The sequence below is a fragment of the Martes martes genome (genome assembly GCF_963455335.1).
Source record: "Martes martes genome assembly, chromosome: 6".
In the NCBI taxonomy this organism is placed as follows: Eukaryota; Metazoa; Chordata; class Mammalia; order Carnivora; family Mustelidae; genus Martes; species Martes martes.
In genome coordinates, this window is record NC_137893.1 from 106,054,972 (window position 1) to 106,078,379 (window position 23,408).

A 23,408-nucleotide genomic window follows, 5' to 3' on the forward strand; every position below is an offset into this window, starting at 1 on the left:
AGATGGAAAACATTGACTTTCTGGAGATGCCACTGATAGTCATTTAAATGCTAAGAGACTACTTCAGTCTCAAAAGTAAAGATATTGTCTCTCTTAGAGGCAGTACATTTCATTTAGATAGTTGTAGGGTTATCTTGTTTTCTAGTTTCAATAGTTAAAGTAGGTTCAGATCCACTTGCCAAAAGGGACAGAACTGGTTTAAGTGCTTCAGTTTCTCTTTTCTGCCCTTTCTAGCCAATTAAGGAAAATCTGTTCTTCAAAGACAATGTCTCACATACTGATCACAAGCATTTCCATGCTTTCCAAAGTAGGAAATATGCTCCATGCCGGGTTTTGGGCAGCTTCATTGGATTCCTGCTCCCATGTCATAAACCCACCATTTTAGTTCAGATTCTGCTAAAATCAACCTGAGACCATGACTCATTTATTTGGTAGATGATCTCAGGAAGTAAGAATGACTGAGGGAGAGTGAGACCAGAGAAAGATTAAAAGTCAGAAGAAGAAGTTTTATTAAAGATACTTTTGTAGGCAACAGGGACATGACTGCACGGTGACTTTAAGAAGTGAATAATATGGGGCGCTTTGGTGGTTTAATCAGTTAAGCTTCTGCCTTTGGCTCAGGTCATGATCTCATGGTCCTGGGGTAGAGCTCCGTGTGGGGCTCCCTGCTCCGTGGGGAGTCTGCTTCTCCCTCTCCCTCTGCTCCTTTCACTGCTTGTGCTCTCTCTCTCTCTGTCACTCTCTCTCTCAAATAAATAAATAAAATCTTAAAAAAAAAAAGAGAAGTGAATAGTATATAACTAGGATTAACTACAAGAAAGGAAGGTGGTTGGGTTATTTATAAACTGTCTTGTATCTCCCATTGTTTGAAGCATACCTTGAAGGCACTGACTTCTAGTACTTTGAGCTGTGCATGCCTGGAGGCTTAGAACTACTCACCTCAGGGGCGCCTTGATGGCTCAGTGGGTTGTGCGTCCCACTGTTGACTTCAGCTTAGGTCATGATCTTGGGATCCTGATGTACAGCCAGCCTCAGGCAACCAGCTGAGGGTGGTGCCTGCTTGAAGAATCTCTCTCTCCCTCTCTCTCTGAGCCTCCCCCACTTCCCTTTGCTCATACACTCCCACGCACTCTCTCTCTCTCTCCCTCTCTCTTAAAACAAAACAAAACAAACAAACAAACACAAAAAACAACTACTCACTTCATATGCAGCTGAAATCAGAAGCTGGTTAAGAGGGCATGACCTGGGAACCAAAAGTGTTTGCTAAGTTTACCTCAGGAAGTATATCAAGACCTATACACTCTACAGGCATTTGGTTTTTACCGTTCAGTTGACATCAATCCTGTAAGAAGAAAGATGTGTAAATCATACTTGGAATCTGCTTTTCATACCTAACTATTCCCTCAGTTTGTACTAAAATCTATGTTTATGATGGGAGATTGTTAGTATTATAATATTCTCACATTGGGACACAGCTTACAGTATATTCTTCAAAATGGTTTTACCAAGAAACCCTGAATTTTGGAAGTTACTGAGCCTTCATACATAAATCTCATAATCTGATCTAATCTTATCTTTGGGTACTCATACCTGTTAGAAACTGGGAAGAAGGAAAACATTAAGAAACAAAACCACAGGTACCTAACACTATGAGTTGTTCTATAATTATTATTTTGGGTACTCAATGGCCTTGAACTTCATCAGGATTAATCATTTGTTTGCATGATAAGTATATTTTAATGATAGCATATAAAATATATTTTAATAAGATATGTATAGAATTTCTCTAGGCCCAACTGCTCTGTAAATTATCAAATAGACACATTTATGACATATAGTGTTGCCCTACAAAACTAAATATAAGTGGATAATGACCTATAAATATCTGATAATTAATACACTTTTATTAGGCAGTATATCATTGCAACCATTATTTTTAGCATCTTATTTTGTAGAATATAAAATATTAACTGCCTCAAGATTGTTATATATTATATAAAGAATTGCCAATGATAAGGTCACTTGGTTTAATTTGCCATTGGTTTCCTTTTAGAAAGATTTATTGTGAGTTAATGAGTAATAGAAAAGGTCTAAATTTTACATTTTAGGTCACTTTTTGATTTATTGCATATAACTATTTTACTTTATAATATTAAATCAAATTATATTGCCCTTGAATTTAGAATTGGTGTTATGCTGTAATGGATTCACATGTATGTGCTTTTAACTCAGAATAAGTTGGATATGCAGAGTTTTCTTTTTCAGAATGCAAGCAGTAAAAACTTCTCTGAATGGTTTGCCACAGTTTTAATAAATCAACATTATAAAAGTGAGAATTTTATCTCCTATTAAAAAAAGTTTATTTTAATGGTATTATGGAAAGTAAATGAAAAGAGAAAACACTTAAAACTCTATAGTGCATAATGTTCTTTCATATATATGAAATATATATATAAATATATATATATAAAATATATATATTTCAAATATCAATATATATCAAATATATATAGATAGATAGATATTTGAGTGCTTTTAACATCCTAGGCACTGAGACACCATAGTGAACAAAAGACAGAAAAAATCCTGCCATTGAAGAGTTGAACTCTAGCAGGAAGAGATAAATTAATAATTAAGTGGTATAATGATTAGACAGCAATAATTGTTATGCAGGAATAAAGGAAGGAGGTAGAGGAAAACAGTATTATTTTTATGTAATGTAGATAGGTCTCTAAGAGGAACTCATGTTTGAGACCTGATGAAATAAAGGGGAAAACTATGTTCATATCCAAGGGACATGTTTCATACCCAGAAAGAACAGATGGCCAACTGGGGGAGTTAGGAAGAATGTAGTAGGAAATGAAATTAGAGAGGTAACAAGGCACCAGGCTGATACAGGATCTATAGGGCAAAGTAAGGAGTATATGTTACATCCAAAGCATCATGGGAGACACTGGTTAAGAGTTTTTTATATTTTTAAATGATCACTCTTGGTGCTGGTGAGGGATATATTTTAATATATTTTAATGCAACAAGAATGAAATACAAAAAGTAGTTAAGATATTATAGTCAAGGCAAGAGATGATGATGGTAGCTTGGATGAAAGTGGTTATAATGGAGATTGTAAGAAATGGTTGAATTAAGATATATTTTGAATGGGGCACCTAGGTGGCTCAGTCGTTAAGTAGCTGCCTTTGGCTCAGGTCGTGATCCCAGGGCCCTGGGATAGAACCCCGCATCGGGCTCCTTGCTCAGTGGATGGCTGATTCTCCCTCTCCTACTCCCCCTGCTTGTGTTCCCTCTCTCACTATCTCTCTGTCAAATGAACAAATAATATCTTAAAAAAAATATATATATATATAGGAGGGGCGTATATAGCCAGTGGGACCTGTTGATGGACTTTAGGGTGAAGTATAAATAAATAGTCAAAAATAATTCCATGATTTTGGTACAAGAAACTGGTGAACAATGATGCCATTCACTGAAGTAGAAAACATTGGTGGTAAAGCAGGGTTAACATAAATCCTTAGAACTGGGGAATCAGATGTCATATGGACAACTAAATGGAAACATCTGAGTATATGGGAGTTCAGGGAGAAGCCAGAACTCATGAAACAAATTAGGTAATTTTCCATATATGTATGGTACTTAAACAAAAACATGGATGAAATCACTGATCAATGGACATATCTAGAGAAAGGAGAGAAAAAATGAAGTTCTGAACATTTAAAGGATCCACCAAAGGAAACAAGATACTAGTAACTGGAAATATGGAGTCCAAGAAAGTGTTTAAGTAGAAGGCATCAGTAAAATGCTACTGATAATATACCTAGCATGAGGAAAAATAATTTGCATTAGAATTTGGCAGTGTGGGGCTAATTGGTGACCTCCAACAAGAAGAGTTTAATTTTAGTCTTAGGATTAAAAGCACGATTTAGAAATGGGTTTGAAAAAGAAAGAGAAGTGAGGAAATGGACACTCAATATAGGCAATGGATTTTGATAATACTGTTTTAAAGAGAGAGAAAATAGAACTAGTTTAACAGAAGTATAAAGGAGAAAAATAAAAATTTAGGTGAGAAAGAGGTAAATATTAGTATTTACATGCTGGTAGTAATTACATAGCATGGAGGGAAGTATTTAAATTACACACAAATGGTATTAATGAATAATACTTCTTGAAAGATTGTGTACTCGCTTCTTCAAGCGAGCTACATCAACCTCTCATCCATTGCCTTGCTTCTTTCCTCCTATGACTTCTGTCCTTTTTTTTTTTTACTACTTTGCCCTGTGCTGGAGACCATATCCTTCTGTTTATTTCCCCAAAGTTCCACTAACACACAACCACTTTATAGTACACTTTCACTAGAGGTTTGAGGTAATAATTTAAAGCAATTGGAGGGGCACTGGCGTGTCTCAGTTGGTTAAGTGTCTGCCTTCATCTCAGGTTGTGATCCCAGGGTCCTGGGATGGAGCCCTGCATTGGGCTCTCTGCTCAGCAGAGAGTATGCTTCTCTCTCTGCTCCTCCCTCCTGCTCTACTCTTTCTTGCTATCTCCCTCTCTCTCTCTCTCAAATAGATAAATAAAATCTTGAAGCAATTAGAAAAAAAAAAAAAAACACAGTTGAATTTTATATATTGCTCTCCTAAAAATGTGTCTGCTGTTTCTAACAAACAGAACTAACTGACCCTAAGGTTCTGGTTTATCAAAATCTTGTCAAACATCTTTCCCTGCTGCTGATCCTTGTCTCCATCTCCATTTCGTTCCAGGAAAGCCAGTGAAAGGGAAAAGGCCCATCAGTAATGACATACCAGATTTCTCCAATAAAATAAATGGCATTTCTGCTCACTCACATTTGAGGACTTTTCATTCACTCAGAGTTTTTGATTAGCATTTTACTGGTTCTCTTTATTTAGAAATAGTCTGGGAGTATTTCATATTAAAACACACACACACACACACACACACACTCCTCTAAAGAGATACAAGAAAAAAAGAGAAAACATACATGGAGGAAAAAATCAAATTTGGAAACTAAGATAATGCAAGTGCTAAAATAACTGAAAATCCTGTAACTATTGTTATAGAGAAAAAAAAACTTCTTATCAGTAAAAATTACAGGATGCCCTAAAAAATTAGATAAGAACAAGCTTTTGGTAATTAAAAATGAGAGTAAATGTTCTTTAACAATATAATAAAGATATTGGAAAAAACAAGTCTATCAAAATGAGCAAAAATAAAATGAAAATAAAAAAGGAAAACTGATATGGTTATAATAATATTAATAGTGACATTCTGACTAAAAATTATTTGATATAACCATTTTGAGAGGAAGTAGTGGGGAAAAAACATGTATAAATTGGTGAATGGAAAAACTGGTAACATAGCTAAATCTTTGTTTTCTATGGGAAAAATTATTCAGATAACGTGAAAAATTGAAAAAAAAATCAAGAAATAGCAGTATAAGCATGCTATTTAGAAATATGAAAGCAAGTGGCTCCTGGGTGGGTTAGCTGGTTAAGCATCTAACTCGTTTTTGGCTCAGGTCACAATTGTGGGTCATGAGATCAAGCCCTAAGTTGGGTTCCATGCTCAGCACAGAATGTGCTTGAGATTTCTTTCTCTACCTCTCTCTCTGCTGCTACATCCTGCTCATGCTCTCTCTCTAAAATAAATAAATCTTAAAAAAAATACATATGTGAAAGTAAAAAACAGAGAAATATTTAATAATATTGAAAGCAGTTGCTTCTGGGAGCAAGTTTGTTATATTTTTTGTATTTGTCCTAAAATATTATCCCCCCACTCCTCACGCACTTTAAGTGTAATCGTGGCTAAGTACCGGGTCTACATTACACATAGTTGTGGAAGTGAAAGCATTTTGAGGAATATGCAAATCCTCAAAATCTTGAACTTGTGGGCACCTGGGTGGCTCAGTTGGTTAAGCAACTGCCTTCAGCTCAGGTCATGATCCTGGAGTCCCAGGATCAAGTCCCACATCAGGCCCTCTGCTCATCAGGGAGCCAGCTTCTCCCTCTGCCCCTCACCCCTTTCATGCTCTCTCTCCCAAATAAATAAAATCTTAAAAAAAAAAAAAATCTTGAACTTGTATTAGTCTTTGTACACAATGTCTGTTTTTTCCTAGCTAGCAGACTAGACTGCCAACTGCAACTAAAATTCTTAGATGTTTCTCTGCTTGATTTGTTTTTTTTTTTTTTTAGATTTTATTTATTTATTTGTCAGAGAGAGAGAGAGAGCGAGAGAGAGAGCACAGGCAGACAGAGTGGCAGACAGAGGCAGAGGGAGAAGCAGGCTCCCTGCCGAGCAAGGAACCTGATGTGGGACTCGATCCCAGGATGCTGGGATCATGACCTGAGCTGAAGGCAGCCGCTTAACCAACTGAGCCACCCAGGCGCCCCTGTGATGTGATATTTTTAATGTATTTTAATGTACACGTTATAAAGATTCTAATATCCTCCTGAAGTATCAAAGCTTCTTCAGTGGTTTAACCCCTTCCTTTAATAGTCCAGTTATATAAAAATATAAAAATCTGTTATCAGGGAAATATTCTCATCTTTATAGGTTATTAAGTGTAATTTTGATTCTTCAACTGTCTCTCTCAATCTACCATTTTATTTATACACATACATATGTGTGTACTAAATGGCACATCAATCTTAAACCAAGTCAGTGTTCCCATGGCCTTCCCTGACTGCTCTGTTTAAATTTCCCTCCACAACTCTTAACCTTATTCCAGCTCCCTATAATTATTTTCATACACAACTTTTCTCATGGCAATTAATATCATTTTCTGTGTATCATGTTATAATGTCTCCCAGATATGTCTATATTAGGGAGAGAGTAAATATGAATGAATTATTTTTATGGTCATAGCTTTCTAGTAGAAGTATGAGAATTCAATCCTCCAACCCTTCAAGGGAGTTGCCAATTTCTGATATACCTGGCTTAAAATGATGGCTAAATCATTTCAGAATTGACTGTGTCTACCCAGACACCTTGGCTATCCCAACTAGTGCCTAGTAAATTCACCTGAAGGATCATACTAGACCATCTAACCAGGTGTGAAAACCCACTTTTACAATGGCAAGTGAGGTGGGTATTTGTAACTTTCCAATAAATCTTGAAATTAAGAAGAAAGCTCATTCTTTTTAATATGAGAAGCCTCTCTCCTTCCTCAAGTTACTGCCCATTTCTTCCTTCCTTCTTAAACAAATAAAAATCTTCCTTTAATAAATTGTGCATATTCACTCTCAGCAATATAATTTTCTTACATTGTCTCTTAAATTCACTTCAAGCAGACTTCTGCACCCTCCACTCCAGCCAAACTGCTTCCTTTACAATGTCACTGAGGACATTTGCATTGCTTCTCCAATGGTCAGAACTTAGTCTTTATTTTATTTGACCTAATAATAACATTTGACACTGTTGGTCATTCTCTCTACTTGAAAGAATTTACATGTCTTTCTGCATTCCATCTGTCCTTGTTTTTTCTTCCTGTATCACTGTCTGCTCTTTTCAATTTCCTTTATTGGTTCTTCTTCCCCTCATGGACCCCTAAATATTGCAGTGCCCATGGGCTCAGTCCTTGGTCCTTTTCTCTGTTCTATTCTATCTACATGTACTTCCTTGTGATTCTATCCAGTATTATAGTTGTACATCTGATGACTCCCAAAATTTACATTTCCGTTCCAGACTACGTCACACAGCCAACTGTGTACTCAACTTTTCCATGGGGCTGTCTAATTGGCAAATTGACCTTAAATTTTGAAACAACACTGAGTATATTAGCTTTCAACAAAAATAGAGAAGTTGTGAAAATAAATATAAAAAGAACATGTTAATCCTTCAAACTTTATAATGAATTTAAAATAACAGAACAATGTGTTACATCAAATAATTTTATAAAATGTGTTTCTCATTCATATTAAGCTCAGTGTGTCATTTCTTATTTTAAATTTTTTTTTTTAATTTATTTATTTGTTAGAGAGAGAGAGCGAGCGAGCACAGGCAGACAGAGTGGCAGGCAGAGGCAGAGGGAGAAGCAGGCTCCCCGCCGAGCAAGGAGCCCGATGTGGGACTCGATCCCAGGACGCTGGGATCATGACCTGAGCCGAAGGCAGCCGCTTAACCAACTGAGCCACCCAGGCGTCCCGTCATTTCTTATTTTAACAGTGTTAGCAAGCAAGGAGCAGAAAACAACAGCATGGTGAATGACATTGTGAGGTTGTATCTATGGTCCCAAACAAACAGATTCCAAGAATTTGGAATATGATGGGCAACATGACATTTAGAAAGAATACTATTGTATTGCCAAAATTTATTGCCTCTTACCTATGTAATAAAATCTGTAGGGGCATGTGGGTGGCTCAGTGGGTTAAAGCCTCTGCCTTCAGCTCAGGTCATGATCCCAGCGTCCTGGGATCAAATCCCAGGGTCCCGGGATCGAGCCCTGCATCGGGCTTTCTGCTCAGCAGGGAGCCTGCTTCCCCCTCTCTCTCTCTGCCTGCCTCTCTGCCTACTTGTGATCTCTGTCTATGACATAAATAAATAAAACCTTCAAAAAAATCTGTAGATAAGGGTTTATTTATTGATTTTTTTAAATTTAAGTCGAGACTTTTGTGCATGTAACTATTGTTACCAAGGTAACCTTCTCAGATGCCATAACGATTCCTCAAGAAAGACACCTGCATATTTTTTGTTCAGGTCACTTAACTTTTCCTGGCCTTCTGATCACTTACTCATGGAAATGTTTCTAATTTTTTCTTTATCAGTTTTGTTTTCCAATCTTATTTCTATTTTTCTAGTGTTTTTTTTTAATCCTGCAAACATAGAATGTAATATTAGACACACTTAACTAGTTTCCCTCAGGAAAGGAAACCGAGAGATCCCAGTGATGTAAAATTCAGACATTAATAAATTGAAACTTGAGATTTCAAAACACTTTTGCTGGACTCACATAATTAATACTGGTACACAAAAATAATAAAGCTTTTTGTATTTCATAAATGCAGTTTCTCAGCAGAAGTTTAGAGGGCTAATGCATTTTCCTTTCCATTACTGCTTGATGATTTTGCCTTTATGTTTAGATAGCATTTGTGTTGTGGAATAACGGATATTAAGAAAGCTAACTCCAAATTATATTTTTCTGCTAGAACTTTAAATTCACAACGGCTCTGATTTCTGACGTATATGTATATTTAAAAGAGCTAATCTTATTATATTAATATTTGTGTAATTGATGACAGTATTATTTCTCTTAGATTATTCATACACTGATACTTCTCTGTATTACAATATAAACATAATTCAGATCACTTCAATTCAAAATGCATGAAAGTATAAAATACCTTATAATATAATGCATATACTTCTTAGCTATTAGCATGATAGATTAAAAAGCATAACTTTTGTTTTTATTAATTTCTTTTATAAAACAGTCTCTTGCACTTCCTGTCCTACTTGCATATGCCAGGTTATTTTGGGTTCTGGAGAGTAAATATAAGATTGCCATTTATTCACAGATAGCGATATGTTGATAAAGGTAGGGCAGGTAGAGGTTTACCTGTATAACCAGGAGCACAGAGGCAGCTGTATCCACCAGTTCTGCTGACACAATCTTCTCCATCCAGACAAAGTGAGATTTTGCATTCGCTCATATCCAATTCACACAAAGGTCCATGGTACCTTGGCTCACAATTACACACAGATCTAGATTAAAGTCAGAAAATGAGAAATCGCATGTTAACAAAGAGCATTTCATTATATACATAATTCATATGTATATATTAAATTTTAGCCATTTAACTTAATTTAAATAAATGGCAATATTTTCTTTTCATTTTTTTTCCTTGGAGAAAATTTAATTCATCTTGTTGGTTCACAACCTGGAAAGTTTTCCAAGTGAAATTTGAAACTGATCCCGATGCAAGGCAAGGAGACCCAAAAGAAAGAGGTAAGCTACTCCAAATTGGTGGGCGACAGTTTTAATAAGCAAAGGGATTTGCATTCCAGGCTTGTCTCAGGCACCCTCAAGACAAATAGATTTTCACACCCGCTCCCCAAATCTTAAAAGTTTATATAAAGTCATTAATGAGATTGTCATATATACAGTCCAGAGGGTGTAAGTAACACATTACTCTTTCAAGACTTTGTCACTGTTCCTAAATGGGAATAGTGGACAGAGCATACATTCCATGGACAAGGTAGAGAGTGAGGTGCCTCCTAACTGCCAGGATCCAGTTTTCAGGTCAACACAAGGTCATGTCCTCTCGATGACTTCTTTAATGACCTTCTAGATATTTTTCCCCTTGAATGTTCTTTATGTGAGAATTGTTTTAAATGAATGTATTTGGGTAAATGATTACTTTGATAATACTTTGATAAGTACTATCAAGCTTAATTCTGTACTGTATATTTTATTATTATATAAATATGAATCTTTAACTATATCCTATGTTAAAAGTTGAAGAGTACCCTGTCCACGGATTGAATGATGTTTCTGATATGGAATCCTTTCTGGTTAAATTAAAAAGATCATTTTAGCAAAAACAATCTCATTATTGCTTAATTATATTGACAGATGTTGGAGAAATTGGATGTAATTCAATGGTAAGATATCAGGTTCAAAGTATCATGTACTTAATAGAAGCAGTGACTCCTAAGAGCCTTGCCTTTGAGAATGGATTCCAGAAATTTCAAATGAAATTCCTTTCACTATCGAACTCTCCCCTCTTTATCTTAAGCATCAGCCTCTGATGAATCTGAGTTACCAAGTTCAGATATGTCCTCCGGACTTTAACTTGGAAAAGTTTCTTGCTCCTATGTGGATTTCTTTTTATTGATTCAGATCCTGTCTCAAAAGGCCTTTGATTCTTTCCTTTATAGTCTATGCTGTAGCAAGAATCTATATAACCATATGTGGCATAATCACCCTGAATTTACTTTTAATCTATTCCTGGATATTGTGCTGAACATGTTTTTATCTCAATATCTAGTCATTCTGTATCTATTTGCCAGAAGACAGAAGACTAAGTCTCCTGAGATGGAATTGTGACTAGTATTAATTATACATATGTAAAATAACATCAGTAAAACAACAGCCAAATACTGACAAGACAATCAATAATGCTAAGAAGAGAAAACAATAATCTTTTTTTCTGTATTCATAGAAAAATATTAATTAAAACATAAAAGTAATTTCCATAGATAAAATTAAATTGAGAGAAAATGCACCTAGAAAAACAGGTTCTAAATAGTTTTTTTTTTTTCTTTCTCCTTCTAAAGAAAACTGCCTTACCAGGTTTTCTTGTAATACTTTTGAAACAGATTTTTATTCTGATTTTTTGAGGGAACTCTTTCTAATTAACCTTAGTTTCAACATAATTGTAATTATAAAAGCATAACCACTGGAAATCTAACATGCCTATGTTCCTCTTTTACTCATGTACCACATATTAACTGATTGAATGCCAGATGTTACTAAAGTACCCAGATCCAAGTGTAAAAAAAGCCTCAGCTTATTTTTTAAATTCTCATAAAAGTTAGGGACATTCACATGTAAACATTATAGTAAGTATATGCCAATTTAGAAAGGTGTGAAGTCCTATAAAAACAGAGCTAAATGCTAGAGAAGGTGACAGGAAAGATTTTACTGGTTAGTCAGTAAAGAGTAGGATTTTTGTATCAGTTGGACAGAAGGTATTAAAATTCTACGTGCAATGTTGTGCTGGTGTAAAAGAGAACTGTATGTCTCAAGAGCATTCTATGTGACTAGAACCTTGACCAAAATAACTTTTTAGGGTGATCCAACTACTGATTCTTGAGTTTGTGTTCAAGTAGCAAAAATTTTCTCTGTCTCCACTTTCTCACTAGCATCTTCCAGTATAGTCCAGATAATGTAATGAATCTTTTAAATGCCTTACTAAAATCAAGATATGTTTGTTAACAATACTCTCATTGATTGTTATTGTGTGTTGCCAGTGAATCAAAGATGATTCTGGCGGATCACAGAGTAGATGGGAGTTGGACAGTGTTTTCAGTTGTAGCACTAAAAGGTGTGCCCAAGAAATATTTTTTTTCATACTGATAGATTATATTACTACAAAGTATACCACATAATGACTCTGATCTCAGTTTATACATCTGTTACATTTCCTTGGGACAGTTCTATTATACTTCCAGAAATTACAAAATCTATTCTTTACGCTAGAAGATTAAATATTAGAAATTACTTTGGGGCATCTTTCCTCTCAATGATAAATTTATAATAATGATCATTGATTTTTCTCAATCTTTAATAAACAGAAATTTATTCATTAAATTTATAGAATTCTGTGTATATGTGTCTTTCCCCTCTTTCTCTCTTTGAAAACCAGGAAATATCCATATCCCTTGACTTTTGCCACCCATATTTTGTTTTCTATAATTAACAAAAACTTCAACTCTCTATGTCTAATCTTTCCCAGGAGACCTAAAATATATACTCTCTCCCTTCCTTCCCTCTACCTCCTTTTCTCTCTTTCCTGCCCTTGCTCCCCACACCTCCTCTTCTCAAATAGAAGAGGTAGGTAAGTACAGCACATTCTCAACTTGTTCTCTCTGTACCTACTCTGGTCCTTCAAAGTCTTAAAAAATCAAAGCGCATAAGGCATGTCTGAAAGGAACCTCACCAGATTGCTCCTCCTACTGGCCTCCAGCTAAAACATATAATCCCTTTAGCTTTGGTGTATTTTCCCTTCCATTATTAGCTGCTGAGGGCCCCATCCCTACCTTATGCATACCATGTCTACCTAGGCTATGGGGAAAAAGTAAAAGTGAAACATGATTTTTATTATTGTCTTAAGTGACCCAGTTAATCTTATATTAATATTGAATTGTGTGTTAGAAGTCTTTAAAACATTTCTTCTTTTGAAGAAACCCTATTTTAACAACTTTTAAAACACAAATATGCATATATTTTAAATATATTGTCTCAAAGTAACAATTAAGACCATGAAATTTGTAATATATTTTGATAAAATGGACATTTCTTATTTAAATTCAAGGCCTTATTGCAAAAGTTTTAGTGTAATTAAACTTAAATAGGTTAAGGTATTAAACAATTTTGTTCAAATGTCCTTTACTTTGATAGTGACCTAGAATTTTCCAGATAGGTATTCAAGATACTTTTCCAAAACTAAAATGAGTTTAAGCAGGTGACTTCTAAAGAAAATTCAGTACATTGAAAAAAAGTAGAGGTAAAGAAGAGTAACTTTATTTTACATAAAGTGATATTGCCATAATGAAAGGGGAGGGAAAAATGCAAGGTAATCACAGGAACTTGTAGCTCTAAAATGAGGCCCTGCTTTACATTATTCTTAACACTATACTTTTATCTTGTTTTTATCTTATTTCAGATGAGAAAGAAGTTAATTAGTAGAGAAACTTTTTTTTTTGCTTCTAGAAAGCTGTTATTTTAAAATATACCACTATATTGATTAACTCATACTAAGAGATTCAATATATAAATTTTAATGGGAGTTTTAATTTAATCTTTTTTGAGAATTTTAATTTGAAAATGCACTTATAGCATTAGGATTTCATATATAAAACATATTCAGCAAGATGGCGAAGGAGTAGCCAACTGAAATGACATCAGGTCCCAGGAGTTCAGCTAGAGAGATACCAAATCATTCTGAATACCTACAAACTCAACAGGAGATAGAAGAGAAGAAAAGCAGCAATTTTAGGAACAGAAAATTGACCACTTTGGGGAAGATAGGATGTGTGCAGGAATAAATCTGAAAAAATGGGAAGACAGACCATGGAGGGAGGGGCTGGCTCCTGGCAAGTGGTGGATCAGCAGAGCACAAAATCAGACTTTTAGAAGTCTGCTCCACTGAGAGACATCATTCCAGAGGCTAAAGGGGGTGGAGCCCTCATGGAGACAGTGTGCTCTCAGGACCCAGACTCACAGAAAGACTGGGGGGAGGGTCTGAGTGTGGCAGAGTTGTCAGGTATCAGAGCAGGGAACCCGACTATGGAGACAGAGCTGAGGAGTGAGCTCTCAGCTAAGGGGACCTTAAAGGTTTAAGGGTACCTTAAACTGTGATCCAAGGCACATTCGGACCACTGCTCTTCAAGCAGGGATCCCACAAGCAGCAGATTTGGAGAAACCCTCTCCTTCCTCCTCTAGGAGAAGCAACGTGGGAGTGTGTGGCAGGAATCTGGTGGGACTGGAGACTCCAAATGGGGCTGTGCACCAGAGATAGACACACTCAGTCACAGACCAGGTGAGCTAGGAGTGCAGCTGGAGACAAGGGAGATGGGAGGGTTTGACTGCTTTTCTCTGAGGGTGCACTGAGGAGTGGGGCTCCAAGCTCTCAGCTCCTCTGGGCTGGAGATTGAGAGGCTGCCATTTTCATTCCCATTCTCCAAAGCTCTATGGAAAGCATTCAGGAAACAAATGCTACCAAGAGCAAACCTGAGCAGATTACTTAGACTGGCCCCTGGCAAGGGCGGTGTAATTCCACTTTGGACAAAAACATTTGAGACTCACGGCAACAGACTCCTACCCCAGAAGATCCGCAAGAACATCCAGCCAAGACCAAATTCACCAATCAAGGAGAACAGTAGAACTCCACAACTAGGGGGAAGCAACACACAGAATTTGTGGGTTTCTCCCCATGATCATGCAAAGTTAAATTTATTATTTTTATTTTTTTCTTATTCCATTTTTTTAAACTTTATCTCTTTCCTCTTTTAACGTTTTTTAACTAGTTTATCTTAACAATAACTTTTTAAAAAATCTTTTAAAATCTTCATTGTTATAGTTGTATTTCATCCTTTCATTGTATTGAACCTGCTTTTGTGTATACATATAGGTTTTTTTTTTCTTTAAAATTTTGGGATACAATTTCTTCTAATAGATCAAAATATACCCTAAGTCTACCACATGGCTTTGTTCTAGTCTCCAGCCTGATCACATTGTATCCTCTGTTTTTCTTTTCTCTTTCCAATTAACTTATCTTACCAAATCCTTTTTTAGAATTTTTTAAAATTTTCATCTTTACAGTCATATTCCACCCCTTGATCATGCTTAGCATATTCTTTAAAATTTTAGGAGGTAGTTTCTTCTAAGAGACCAGAATACACCCAAAATCAAGTGGGTGGATCTGTTCTATTCACCAATCTAATATATATACATATATATACATATATATATATGTGTGTGTGTGTGTGTGTATATGTCTGTGTATGTGTGTATATATATATAGTATAAGAAAAAAATATATATATACATTTTCTTTTTATCCCCTTCTCTTCCCCCATTTTGATCTCTTCTGATTTGGATACAGTACATTTCTCTGAGGTCTTTGCCACCCTTTTAATATTTTATTCTCTTGTTCATATATTCTTATCTGGATAAAATGACAAGGTGGAAAACCTCACCACAAGAAAAAAGAACAAGAGACAGTACTGATGGCTAGGGATCTAATCAATATGGATGTTGGTAATATGTCAAGACTAGAGTTCAGAATGATGATTCTCAAGGTGCTAGTTGGGCTCAAAAAAGGCATGGAAGATATTAGAGATACTCTTTTTGGAGAAAAAAAAGAACTAAAATCTAGTCAAGTTGAAATTAAAAAAGCTATTAATGAGGTACGATAAAAAATGGAGGCTCTTGCTGCTAGGATAAATGAGACAAAAAAGAGAATTAGTGATATAGAAGACCAAATAATGGAGAATAAAGAAGCTGAGCAAAAGAGAGACAAACAGCTACTAGACCACGAAGGGAGATTTTGAGAGATAAGTGAAACCACAGGACAAAACAATATTAGAATAATTGGGATTCCAGAAGAAGAAGAGAGAGAGGAGCAGAAGGCATACTGGAGCAAATTATAAAAGATATATTCCCTATTATGGCAAAGGGAACAAGCATCACAATCCAGGAGGCACAGAAATCGCCCCCCCCAAATCAATAAAAATGGGTCCACACCCTATCATCTACTAGTAAAGCTTACAAGTCTTAGTGACAAAGAGAAAATCCCAAAAGCAGCTCAGGACAAGAGGTCTGTAACATACAATGGTAGAAATATTAGATTGGCAGCAGACCTATCCACAGAGACCTGATAGGCCAGAAAGGACTGGCATGATATATTCAGAGCACTAAACAAGAAAAATATGCAGCCAAGAAAAATATGCAGCCAAGAATACTATAAGCAGCTAGACTGTCATTGAAAATAGAAAGGGAGATAAAATGCTTCCAGAACAAACAAAAACTAAAAGAATTTGCAAACACCAAACCAGCCCTACAGGAAATATTGAAAGGGGTGCTCTAAGCAAAGAGAGATCCTAAAAGTAGTAGACCAGAAAGGATCAGAGATAATATACAGTAACAGTCACCTTACAGGCAATACAATGGCACTAAATTCATATCTTTCAATAGTTACCCTGAATGTAAATGGGGTAAATGCCCCAATCAAAAGACACAGGGTAGCAGAGTGGATTTAAAAAAAAAAAAAAAAAAGAGACCCATTGATATGCTGTCTATAAGAAACTCATTTTATACCCAAAGACACCTCCATATTCAAAGTGAAGGGGTGAAAAACAATTTACCATGCTAATGGACATCAAAAGAAAGCTGGGGTGGCAATCTTTATATCAGACAGATTAGATTTTAAGCCAAAGACTATAAGAGATGAGGAAGGACACTACATCATACTTAAAGTGTCTCTCCAACAAGAGGATCTAACAATTTTAAATATCCATGCCCCTAACATGGGAGCAGCTAATTATATAAACAAATTAACAACAAAATCAAAGAAACACATCAATAATAATATAGTAATAGTAGGAGATTTTAACACCCCTCTCACTGAAATGGACAGATCATCCAAGCAAAAGATTAACAAGGAAATAAAGGCTTAAAATGACACATTGGACCAAATGGACATCACAGATATATTCAGAACATTCCATCCCAAAGCAACAGAATGCATATTCTTCTCTAGTGCACATGGAACGTTCTCCAGAATAGACCACATCCTGGGTCACAAATCAGGTCTCAACCAGTAGCAAAAGACTGGGATCATTTCCTGCATATTTTCAGACCACAATGCTCTGAAGCTAGAACTCAATCACAAGAGGAATGTTGGAAAGAACTCAAATACATGGAAGCTAAAGAGGATCCTACTAAAGAATAAATGGGTCAACCAAGAAATTAAAGAAGAATTAAAAAAAAATCATGGAAACAAATGAAAATGAAAATACAACTGTTCAAAATCTTTGGGACAAAAAAGGCAGGCCTGAGAGGAAAGTATATAGTGATACTAGCCTTTCTCAACAAACAAGAAAGGTGTAAAGTACACAACCTAACCCTACACTAAAGGAGTTGGAGAAAGAACAGCAAAGAAAGCCTATACCCAGCAGAAGAGAAATCAGAAAGATCAGAGCAGAAATCAATAAAATAGAAACCAAAAGAACAGTAGAACAAATCAATGAAACTAGAAGCTGGTTCTTATAAAGAATTAAGAAGATTGCTAAACTCCTGGCCAGATGTATCAAAAAGAAAAGAGAAAGGACCCAAATAAATAAGATCATGATTGAAAGAAGAGAGATCAGAACCAACACCAAAGAAATACAAACAATTACAAGAACATACTATGAGCAACTATACACCAGCAAATTTGGCAATCTGGAAGAATGGGTGTACTCCTAGAGACCTATAAAATACCAAAACTGAACCAGGAAGAAATAGAAAACCTGAAGAGACCCATAACCAGTAAGGAGATCGAAGCAGTCATCAAAAATCTCCCCACAAAAAAGAGCCCACGGCCAGATGGCTTCCAAAGGGAATTCTACCAAATATTTAAAGAAGAATTAATACCTATTCTCCTGAAACTATTCCAAAAAATAGAAATGGAAAGAAATCTTCCAAGCTCATTTTAGGAGGCCACCATGACCTTGATCCCAAAACCAGACACAGACCCTATCAAAAAGGAGAATTACAGACCAATATTCTTGATGAACACAGATGCAAAAGTTCTCACCAAATACTAGCCAATGGGATCCAACAGTATATTATAAGGATTATTAACAACAACCAAGTGGGATTTATTCCTGGGCTGCAAGATTGGTTCAACATCCACACATCAATCAATGTGATACATTACATTAATAAAAGAAAGAAGAACCATATGATACTCTCAATAGATGCTGAAAAGGCATTTGACAAAGTACAGCATCATTTCTTGATCAAAACTCTTCATGTGTAGGCATTGAGGATACATACCACAATATCATCAAAGCCATTTATGACAAACCCACAGCAAATATCATTCTCATTGGAAAAAACTAAGATCTCTCCCCCTAAGGTCAGAAAAACATGGCAGGGATGTGCACTATCACCACTACTATTCGACATAGTACTAGAAATCCTAGCCTCAGCAATCATAACAAAAAGAAATAAAAGGCAACCAAATTGGCAAAGAAGAATCAAACTCTCACTCTTTGCAGATGATATGATACTTTATGTGGAAAACCCCAAAGACTCTACTACAAAACTGCTAGAACTCATATAGGAATTCAGTAAAGTGTCAGGATATGAAATCAATGCACAGAAATCAGTTGCATTTCTATACACCAACAGCAAGACAGAAAAAAGAGAAATTAAGAAGTCGATTCCCCCTGCATAAAAATAAGTCGATCCCATTTACAATTGCAGCCCAAACCACAAGATACCTAGGAATAAACCTAATCAAAGAGGCAAAGACTTTATACTCAGAAAACTATAAAGTACTCATGAAAGAAATTGAGGAAGACACAAAGAAATGGAAAAACGTTCCATGCTCATGGATTGGAAGAATAAATATTATGAAAATGTCTATGCTACCTAAAGCAATCTACACATTTAACACAATCCCTATCAAAATACCATCAATTTTTTTCAAAGAAATGAAACAAATTATCCTAAAATTTATATGGAACCAGAAAAGACCCCAAATAGCCAGACGAATCTTGAAAAAGAAAGCCAAAGTTGGTGGCATCACCAATCAATTCCAGACAAAGTTGTCATCATTAAGACAGTATGGTACTGACACAAAAACAGACACATAAATCAATGGAACAGAATAGAGAGCCCATAAATAGACCCTTAACTCAATGGTCAACTAATCTTTGTCAAAGCAGGAAAGAATGTCCAGTGGAAAAAAAAGACAGCCTTTTCAACAAATGGTGTTGGGAAAATGGGACAACCACATGTAGAAGAATGAAACTGAACCATTTCCTTACACCACACACAAAAATAGATTCCAAATAGATGAAAGACCTCAATGTGAGATAGGAATCCATCAAAATTCTTGAGGAGAACACAGGGAGCAACCTCTTCAACTTCAGCCACAGCAACTTCTTCCTAGAAACATCACCAATGGCAAGAAAAGCAAAGCAAAAATGAACTATTGGACTTCATCAAGATCAAAAGCTTTTGCACATCAAAGGAAACAGTCAACAAAACCAAAAGACACCTGACAGAATGGGAGAAGATATTTGCAAATGATGTATCAGATAAAGGGCTAGTATCCAAAATCTATAAAGACCTTACCAACTCAACACCCAAAGAACAAATAATCCAATCAAGAAATGGGCAGAGGACATGAACAGACATTTCTGCAAAGAAGACATCCAGATGGCCAACAGACACATGAAAAAGTGTTCCACATCACTCGGAATCAGAGAAATACAAATCAAAACCACAATGAGAGGGGCGCCTGGATGGCTCAGTGGGTTAAAGCCTCTGCCTTCGGTTCAGGTCATGATCCCAGGGTCCTGGGATCGAGCCCCGCATCGGGCTCTCTGCTCAGCGGGGAGCCTGCTTCCCCCTCTCTCTCTCTGCTGGCCTCTCTGCCTACTTGTAATCTCTCTCTCTCTCTGTCAAATAAATAAATAAAATCTTTAAAAAAAAAAAAAACCACAATGAGATACCACCTCACACCAGTCAGAATGGCTAAAATTAATAAGTCATGAAATGACAGATGCTAGTGAGGATGTGGAGAAAGGGGAACCCTCCTCCACTGTTGGTGGGAATGCAAGCTGGTGCAACCACTCTGGGAAACAGCATGGATGTTCCTCAAAAAGTTGACAACAGAGCTACCCTATGAGCTGGTAATTGTGCCACTGGGCATTTACCCTCAACATACTAATGTAGTAATCCAAAGGGGTCTGTGCATCCAAATGTTTATAGCAGCAATGTCCACAATAGCCAAACCATCTTAAAGATACTAAGTTAAAACAAAGAATAAATGAACTATACATACCATAGCATGTTCAATATTCTCTTAGATTAATATTAAATTTGGTGGGTTTTCAAGGTGCAAATTTTACAAATGTTGTATTCACTTTACCTTATTTATGTTTGTATACATAATTATGCCTTTATCCATTAAAAAATTATAAAAGAACAGATGGTTAGTTTTACATACCTTAAAACTGATTGAAATTTCTAAGTATTATCTAAAGGGTTTATTGAACTTTAAGTTTTCCACAAAATTTTAGTGTGAGAATCCTTATCCATGTCACAAATATAAATAGTCAAACTATTATATTCTTGCACTTCCTTTTGTGTTCTCCAGGATTTAAAAATAGTAGGATATAACCATTGAAAGATACAACCTCTAAAAAATTCTAAAAATGTAATAATCAGTGAAGTTGGACTTTTTTTTTTTTTTAGATTATTTATTTATTTATTTGACAGAGAGAGAGAGACCACAAGTAGGCAGAGAGGCAGATAGAGAGGGGGAAGCAGGCTCCCTACCAAGCAGAGAGTCCGATGCAGGGCTTGATCCCAGGACCCTGGGATCGTGACCTGAGCCGAAGGCAGAGGCTTTAACCCACTGAGCCACCCAGATGCCCCCCAAATTTTTAATTATAAGTTAATATCAATATGCTAAAAACACACTAAAATGCTTTATATCAAAAAACATATTCTTGGGGCGCCTGGGTGGCTCAGTGGGTTAAGCCTCTGCCTTCGGCTCAGGTCATGATCTCAGGGTCCTGGGATCGAGTCCCACATCGGGCTCTCTGCTCAGCAGGGAGCCTGCTTCCCTCTCTCTCTCTGCCTGCCTCTCTGTCTACTTGTGATCTCTCTCTGTCAAATTAAAAAAAAAAAAAAAAAAAAAAAAAAAAAAAAAAAAAACATATTCTTGGAAAACAGATGGGATATGAAAATGTGATTACTTATTTTTTAGCTATTTTTTTTTTGTCTTTGGAAGATTTTAATGCACTGAAATGGCTTTTATTATAACAATTTAAACAAGTAATTTTCTGAGAATAGAATAATCAACACCCATATAGCCATCACCCGTATTTAACACATCTCAATGTTTTTCTATTTTGCTGAATACTTTCAAGGAAAATGTATAAAACATATTTGAAAACCCTTTGAATACATCAAGATTCATTTTTCATTCCTTTACAGTGAGAGGAAATCACCATTCTTAGATTGATGTGCATTCTTCCAAATAATGTGTTATAATTTCATTAAATATATATTAGTGTCTCCAAAATGAAATAATTGTGTATAAATCTAATAATATATGTACATGATTCATATGAGGAAAACTGTACAACTCTGATGAATGAAATCAAAGAAAAATTAAATAGATACTACATGTTCATGGATAGGAAAACTATCGTCAAGATGTCAGTTCTGCCCAATGTAATCTCTAGATTCAATGAAATCCCAATCAAAATCCTAGCAAGTTATTCTGTGCATATTAATAAAACAATTCTAAAGATTATAGGGAAAAGCAAAAGACTCAGAATTCAATGTTGGAGAACAAAGCTGAAGGACTGACACTGCCTGACTTTAAGACTTATTATAAACCTATAGTAATCAAGATAGTGTGGTTTTGTCAAATGAATAAACAAATAGATCAATGGAACAGAACAGGGAGGTCAGAAATATACCCACATAAATTTGGTCAACTGATCTTTGACAAAGACACAAAGGTAATTCAGTGGAAAAATGTTTTTCAACATATGGTATTGGAACAACTGGACATCCACACTGAAAATTAAAAATAATCTAGATACACATCTGAAACTCTTTGTATAAATTACCTCAAAATGGATAAAATACTCAATAAAAAGTGCAAAATTATAAGAACTCCCTTAAGAAAGGAGAAAATCTTGATGATGTTGGGTCTGGTTGTCTTTTTAGAGATGACACCAGGATATGATCCGTGAAAGAAAGAATTGATAAGATGGGCTTAATTCAAAATTCTGTTCTGTGAATGCCAAGAAAAGCCACAGGCTGAAAGAAGATATTTGCAAAAGACACATCAAACAAAGGATTATTATCCAAAATAGAAAATACTAAAAATTCAACAATAAGAAAACAAACAATACAGTTTAAAAAATAGGCCCATGATCTTCTTTTCATAAAAAGATTTTATTTATTATTTGACAGAGAGAGAGAGCACAGGCAAGGGAAGTGGCAGAGGGAGAGGGAGAAGCAGGACCCCTGCTGAGCAAGGAGCCCGATGTGGGGCTTGATCCCAGGGTACTGGGATCATGATCTGAGCCGAAGGCAGTTGATTAACTGACTGAGCCACCCAGGCAAAAATGGGCCCATGATCTTAATGATACCTCATTGAAGAATTCCTATTGATGTTAAATAAGCATATAAAAAGATGTTCCACATCATATGTCATGAGGTAAATGCAAATCAAAACAATGAGATACCACTACACACCTTTTAGAATGGCCCAAATCCAGAACACTGACAACACGAAATGCTCATAAGAATGCGAAGCAACAGGAGCTCTTTTTTTTTTTTTTTTAAGATTTTATTTTATTTGTTTATTTGACAGACAGAGATCACAAGTAGGCAGAGAGGCAGGCAGAGAGAGAGGGGAGATCCAGGCTCCCTGCTGAGCAGAGAGCCCGACTCGGGGCTTGATCCCAGGACCCTGGGATCATGACCTGAGCCGAAGGCAGAGGCTTTAACCCACTGAGCCACCCAGGCGCCCCTCTATGTAAGCTTTTATAGATTGGCTTCTTTCACTAGGTAATATGCATTTAAGTTTCCTCCATGTGTCTTCATGGCCTGATAGCTCTTTTTTTTTTTTTTTTTTTAAAGTGCTGAATAATATTCCATTGTCTGAACATACAACAAATTACTTATCCATTCATTTACTGATGGCCATCCTGGTTGCTTCCAATGTTGGCAATTATGAATAAGGTTGCTATAAACATCTGGGTATTAGTTTTTTGAGTGGACATAAGTTTTAACTCATTTGGATAAATACCAAGTAGTGTGATTTGTGGATTACATTGTAAATTTTGCAAAAATCTGCCAAATTCCAAAGTAGCTACCATTTCTTCATTACCAACAGGGAAATCACCTTAGGGGT

General features: G+C 35.9%; 1 protein-coding gene across 1 annotated transcript in view; it reads right to left on the reverse strand.

Moving 5' to 3' along the window:
* EYS (eyes shut homolog) overlaps positions 1-23,408 on the reverse strand; it is a gene marked incomplete at both ends in the record, with an annotated part of 1,618,725 nt that overhangs the window by 1,079,784 nt on the left and 515,533 nt on the right. The window contains one exon of the mRNA XM_080805925.1: positions 9,581-9,726. Within this exon, the coding sequence (XP_080662051.1) occupies positions 9,581-9,726 (146 nt within the window). The remainder of the gene's footprint in view (positions 1-9,580; positions 9,727-23,408) is intronic.